Below are 7,171 nucleotides of genomic sequence, written 5' to 3' on the forward strand. Positions count from 1 at the left end.
ATGATCATTGGACTGCTCTATAAATAATTCTCTGGTATCTTAAGGGTATCATATCTCTGGGATTACACTATTGTGGTTATCCTGCTATTCTGGAAGGCTATAGTGATGCCACTGGATCAATGATACAGTTGACACCAAATCTACTACTGGTTTTGACTTCCTTTTAGGAGGTGCAGCTGTATCATGAAAATCTACCAAATAAACTATAGTGGGTAGAAGCATCATGGAATATGAAATGATTGTCCTAGATACCACTAGCATTGAGGCCGAGTGGCTTAGAGATCTACTGGTAGATTTACCTCTTGTAACTTCACCATTACCTTTTATATCTATTTATTGTGACTGCAGATCTACTATAGATAAATGCAATCAAGAAAATGCAAATGTGAAAATGAATAGGCACTTGAAAGTGCGCCATAAATCATAGAGATACAAATTAAAGAATAACTTAATTGCACTAAATTTTGGAAGATCCAAAAGAAATCTAGCTTATCAGCTTACCAAAGGATTGTCTAGAATAGTGGTTCTAGAGTTGTTGAGGGGGATGAGGCTAAGCCCATAAGTAATGTCACCATGGTGGTAACCCAACCTGAAAAGGTTCAATGGGTAGAAACAAGCTAGATATGTGACTAATGAGGAGTACTATTTATTTTTTCCATCCCTAGAGCAACAATGCTCATAAAAAGCAAGGGTTAGGTTGAGTTTTTACTCTTAATAAATCTGAAACCCATGAGGCAGGGTACCTATTTGCTCGTACCCTTTTGAGGATTCACCTATATGCATGTAATCGTGAGGCCGTGACCGTGGGAAGTGGGCTATTCTCTAATAACACACATGAAGAGATACCTGCGCATGGCCGTAAAGCGCAAACCCGCTTCGAGCATGTTCACGCTATATTATGTGTGCTGTTGATGAAATCTGAGCCATGGACCAAAGTTCAAGGCATAGTCCATCTTGGCCCCATAGAGATAATTAATTGTCACTAAGTGAAGGTTTAAACCGAAAGATACCTACACCTATTACATAATATATGATACTTAACACTTTATTTTGATTTTAAATTTTTTAGATATTCAATTTATGTGGGGGATTGTTGAATTAAATCAAAAAATTTAAAATTTGAAAACCAAATATTTGACTTGGTCAACGGCCAAGTGGCAAGTATCCGCGCAAAAGCAAGGGAGCAAACATGAAAAGATTCCCAAAGAAAGCAGGCCATGACAAGTGTCATGTATCCACACACAAAAGCAAGCATGGAAAGGCCCATCGAAGAAGAAAGGAAGCATGGGCGGCCAAGATGCAACAAGCCGTAGGATCAAAGGAGCACAAAAAGACACATCATCAATCCGTGGAAGGAGAGTCTGCTTCTTTTGACGCGCCTGAGATTATATAAAGGGCTCTAGGGATCATTTCAAATAACATGAAAAAATTTCTCTTCTTCCTATTCCAAGAGCCTATATAAAAAGGGCTCTAGAGATCATTAGAAAGAAAAGAAAAAAAATCTTCTCTTCAAAATTTTTCTAAGTTTCTTTTGAGCTATCTACAAGTGTGAACGTGCTCTTCTTTCTTCCCTGGAGGCGCACTGATGGGGAAGACATGGTTTTGTACTGGGTTGTTGTATCTCTAGAAGATCTGTGCAGGTAGATCTGTGCGTGGAGTGCATAAACTTTTTTAGGATAACGCGTCATCATGCTTCGATCCACAGGCCATCTTCTCTCTCTCTTTCTTCATTTTATTATTCTATTATCAAGTTAATTATTTACTAGTTTATTCTTCTTATTTACTGTTTTGAATATTAAAAATATTTAATTATTGATTTATCAATTATATTTGTGCATCTAGGCTAACATCTAGAACTACTGTAAAGTCAGAACAAGAGATGTCACTAAACGTATTTACATCGTATGAGCTAAGAATTGAAAATTGGGAGGAGATGGATGAAAAATTAAAGCATTAACAATGGGAGTCTCACTGAAGACAGCAATGGTGTACACTACTTCAGTATCCAAACTCTGTTCGGTCGTTGCGAAGGAACCTAATAACAGAAAGAGCCCGGAATATTTAATGCTGGTCTCATTAAACCCAGGACATCGATGATGCTAGTTAGGAAATCTGAAGCTAACCTTGGCTTATTTGAAGTTGAGGGAGGGATGATTTCAATGATGGGTTCTTCATAGGTCCATTGGGTTATTTTCACCTCTTTTTTTTCTGAGTAATTTACGAGGAAGACCACAAGGCCAGCAATGAAATGATTGTTTTAAGTCATTACTCTCATCTTTGCAGCTACTCAAAATAGACATTGGTCCAACATAAGACTGCTACCCTGAAAATTCAGAGATACAGGCATTGCTTGCATGTAGCTCTGATAAAAGTCAGTCAACAGTAAAGTTGCCCCTCATTTGTAATGGCCAGAGGTATTTCAGTGCAGAAGTTTGGAAATGACAAGGTTGAATTCACAGTATTGACATATGACCAAACCAGACCCTCTTAGCTATCAAATAAATACTTGTATTTCCTAAAAGGCCACCTTTAGTTTGCTTTCCTAGGGTTGATCAAACACGAGATCTTTTAGCTGACGCTAACTTATGAGCCTGTCAAATATATATATATATATATATATATATATATATATATATATATATATATATATATATATATATATATATATATATATATATATATATATATATATATATATATATATATATATATATAAAAGCTGGATTCGTGCTCTTATGGCATGAGTACATCCAAAAAAACTAGAAAAAAAAAAGATGACGGAGAAGAGGTGAAGCAGAGCCATCGCTCTCACAAAGCCAGCTGCTAGAATGCTGTGCAATGAATGAGGCGACCTAATTAATTATGTTGTTTGCCCCACGATAAGCATAAGTGACCTAAGAGGCCACACGGTGCCCATCAAATCTTTAGTGGAATCAATGCTTCAACAATCAGAGTGAAAATAATAAGCACAACAACGAAGCGTGATTTCTTTGAGACGGTAATTTATCCTAGCCACATGACAAAAGCAAAGCAGGGCATTTACCCAATGGGTGGAGTTCACACATCAGCCAATGTACTTCATGCCATGCTTCAAGGTTTGTGGGGATTGGATTCAACACTTCTTAAGGCTTCGACCTGTTATTCCAATAGAATACTTACAAATACATACAGATTACTAGTTTACCTGCACCTATTTTATCAAAGAAAAGCATAAGGTGCCAAAAGAACATAAGCAGTAACCATAACTCTGGGCATAAGAGAATGCATGTTTGTCAATTTTCCAATTTGAAGATCATAGCAAGGTCAAAAACAAAACTCTGACCTCTAATTCATTGCTCATAGATGATATGAACAAATTGCTCTACAGATGATAACATTTTAAATAGAAATAGACTCCATGATTTAGAAGCCACACCATAATTAACAAAGACAGAATGGCATCTGAAGCAAAAACATGAGACCCAGCTTTTCAATGGAATAGTACTCTCTCCGCATGCTTTTGCATAAAATTATTCAGATGGAATTTTCATCATAGGGTATTAGATATGAAGCCATAAGAACTGCATAATGTTGAAGTAACACTGCACAGACAGAACACGACAGAGTAAGAGATAAAACAAAATTTAAAACGATTAAGTCCCTACAAGTAACAGCTGGACTGAACTACATACCAACAAATCACACAACTTGGTGTTTGTTAACAAGTCCTTTTGCTTTGCCACTTTCCTTCACCTACAATTTGGAAACCATAAGTTTGGCATGTTCATAAACCAAACAAGAAATCTACGGTCATAAAGCTTATTGGGAAGTGATAGATCAGATATTTGTTTCTTCAGGAGAACAAGATGCTAACCAATCTTGAGCAACATATGGTTTGCAGCTATAACAGTAGTATATTGAAAAGAAAGGACAAAAAAAATATTGTATTTGAACAACCCTGCTTTGTAAAACTGTTCAGTCCAACATTTTGAGATGCAAACTAGCAACTAAATTCACACCAGGCTGAGTAGATGAAAATGATTTAAATATTATGCTCTAGAAAGCAATCTCGAGTCTAAAGTCACTTATGTTCCACAGAATCCCAGGCATTATTTATCTTAGAATGAAAGGCCTGGATCAAATGATAACATGACTTAAAGTTAATACAAGAATGTCAAGTATGTCCATGAAAGAATGCTAGCAGCTTCTTTTATTGAATGAAGCCACAAAAGATAAACCTTTGCATGGCCCTTCAAAGGTACTAATAAAATGAATATGTAATCCTTTTCAATTAAATTGAATTCTTCGAATTGATGCATCTAGAACAACAGTGAAAATTTACTAGCTGAAGTCAACAAGACTTGTCATGTTTCTTTGTTGTAATGTTCTTCTCAATTTACGATCTAATTTTGTGTCATAAGCTACAACTTTTGTCAGCACAACATATTCCAAAACTAACTTGCAGAATCACTCCAACTCACATATACCTCTCTATCATGTTCTGTTATCATCTTAAAGGCTAAATACAGAGTAACCTATTTCAAATCTAACTCGCAATGAGGCATGTACCTTTAATATACCCACAAGTTCTCTATTCAATTTATCCTTTAGAGTTGCATCTTTTTAAGTTCCTCCATTTTTTATGAAAGATCCATGCATTTTAAGCCTCCCTTCATTTAAGAGGTACATGTTTCTTTGTCCAACATTCTAACACATACAACATTGCCAATTCTATTGTTCCATCCTTTTTTTTTTTATCTACTAGCATGGGTAGATCAGTTAGTAATCACGAAGCATTTTTAGTTACCCTAGTACTGATATAAAGATTTTAAAATATTTCATAATTGCTGGTAAATTAGTCATTGATCGCTGGCGACCCACTCATAGATCCTCGGAGAGTTTGCTTCTTTTTTTTTGTCTAGTTCACTAACAAGTTCAATACTCCATTTTAAAATGAATCAAGTGATACACATTGAACACAATCACACACACAGAAATATCTCAACCCTAGTGGTTCTACGAAGGGCATTCAAAGTCCACAAAATGAACTTCAAAAGTAAAATGCTTCTGGACAGAAAATCAACATAAAAACTCTTATAGATATCAACCAAAAGAAAATTACAGCTCAGCAAACTAATAGTAAATAGTTATGTTTAAACCAAGAAGAGTGTCCTGCTCAACCACATTCCTTGCTGGTACACAAGAAGCTGTTCCACAGAAAAAGCATGGAAGAAACAAGTGCTTCGTGCTGAAGCACCCCAATCAATGCTATACGAGGGTGGGCATACATAAGAAGGATAGACAGAGATGCAAGCTAGAGTAATTTAGGACATTTGTTTTCCTATGTACCACATAAAGCTCATGAAGTCTCATTATTGGTTTTAAACCTTATATATATGTCATTCCACTGCAACGTCAGTCCATGGAATGGATGAGATGCAACCTCTCATAGGAAGAACCACACGTAAAAAGTGATCTATAATATTGAATAGGGCAGGCTTTTTCCCCCAACAAGTAAATGATTTCCTTTATAATAGACAAGTCAAAGAAGATATGCCATTTGGGGAGAGGTTAGTCAATTATGTATCCAAGAGAACAGATTAGCAGTGGCATCAAACTATTTAAATGAAGCTTCTCCCACTTTGGGACCACAGAAATCTTTGAAACTTTGGAAATTAAAATTTGGGAGATTGACCCCAAGTTGGATAACCCTTCATGGATCCTTCCAAGCCCCATGACTCCAAGAGACCATCTACTTACAGCAGTAGATATAAAGAAGATCTAACAATACAAAAGGCAACTAATTTTGCGATTAAAAAAGTCGTATTTTCCATGTAACTATGCATGACTACTCCAATTTCATGGCCAAAATGTTAAATTCTCACCACTCCTTTGTTCTCGTAGTAATTGTTCAAAGCCCACTGATACTTCGATTGGTCCAGCCCCAACCAATTTGCCAAGCACTCATCCAAGCTCGAATGCACTGCCAAAACCACCAAACAACAGCTCAAAAGCTCCTGAAATTTAAAGAATCGAGATGCCACGCCACACCAAAAACCCTAAACCCTCAAAAAGATACCATCTTGGACTTTGGCGACCGCGTTCCAGAAGGACCCGAACGCGGAGCCCGACGATCGGGTACGCGGCTTCTCGAAATTCAGCGGTGGAACCTGAACGGGAGGAGGAGGAAGAGGAGGAGGGGAGGGAGGAGACTTGGGAGGCAAAGGAGCGGCCTTTCGAGGGCTGGAGCTAGGATCAGACCCAGGGTTGGGGACTGGGTATCTCGGGGCCTCGGAGGGCTTTGGCGTCGCCAGAGGGGTCAGGAAGACCGTGTAGCTCCCGGCTCTCCCGATGACCGGCGGCGGGAATGCCTCTCGCGCCTGCGCGGCCTCCATGCCCGACCTCTGAAGCCGATCGGAACCTCCTTCTAGGGTTAGGGTCAACGTTAGGGCTAGGTTTGGTAGCAGGGGAGGCCAGTGTCAAGGGAAGCTAAAGGGCGTCGCCCTACCATGGCCGCCATTGCCGGCGGTTTTAAACAGCATCCCCGAGTTCCCAAGAACCTCTTTTTTTTGGGAATAATTTTAACAAATAAAAATTAATTTGGCCTTTCTTTTTAGTAAAATATCTAGATTTGCCATTATAAATTATAAATAGAGAGAAGCGAGAGGGGGAGAAGTTCGCGGGAGGGGAATGATAAGGGTATTCTGGGAAATAAGTGGTTGGTACGGCAGTTAGATCTTGGTACGTACTGGTCGCTGTCTCCCTGACACCTGGGTATACTTAGTCGCGGAGGAAAATAAGTAGTTGTTATGTCTCTCTCCATATTGATTATATATAGATTATATGACGATTAGCCAATCTAAGACTTTATTAGTCTATCGAATGGTCGAGATTCATTTGCACGAGATGAGTTAGATTATATATAGATTATATATAGATTATATGACGATTAGCTGATCAGACCTTGTTAGCCCATTGGATGGTCGAGATTCATTCGTACGAAAAAATGTTTTGAATACTCCTTAGTGTACTCTGTGATTTGGTTTTTGTAAATTAATAAGAATGTAATAAATAACCAAGTCCTTCGAGGGCTGGCAATATGGGTCGGATAGGTTGTTATTGGGACCCGCCCTGTATTTGCCTCGGATAAGATAGAGCAAATAGATTTAAATGGAACAGGTTAAATAGATCA

General features: G+C 38.1%; 1 protein-coding gene across 1 annotated transcript; it reads right to left on the reverse strand.

The window, feature by feature from the left end:
* Positions 1–3,254: 3,254 nt before the first annotated feature.
* Positions 3,255–6,597, reverse strand: LOC103698235 (uncharacterized). Its single transcript, XM_008780225.5, has 4 exons — positions 6,059–6,597; positions 5,865–5,962; positions 3,672–3,732; positions 3,255–3,581 (listed from the first exon to the last, which is right to left on the reverse strand). The coding sequence occupies exons 1-3, from the start codon at positions 6,372–6,374 to the stop codon at positions 3,679–3,681; spliced, it is 468 nt and encodes a 155-aa protein (XP_008778447.1). The 5' UTR covers positions 6,375–6,597; the 3' UTR covers positions 3,255–3,581; positions 3,672–3,678.
* Between the last annotated feature and the right edge of the window lie 574 nt (positions 6,598–7,171).

Source organism: Phoenix dactylifera, chromosome 2, assembly GCF_051530095.1.
Source record: "Phoenix dactylifera cultivar Ajwa chromosome 2, Ajwa_hap1_PhDact_Kaust_v1.1, whole genome shotgun sequence".
NCBI classification, from domain to species: Eukaryota; Viridiplantae; Streptophyta; class Magnoliopsida; order Arecales; family Arecaceae; genus Phoenix; species Phoenix dactylifera.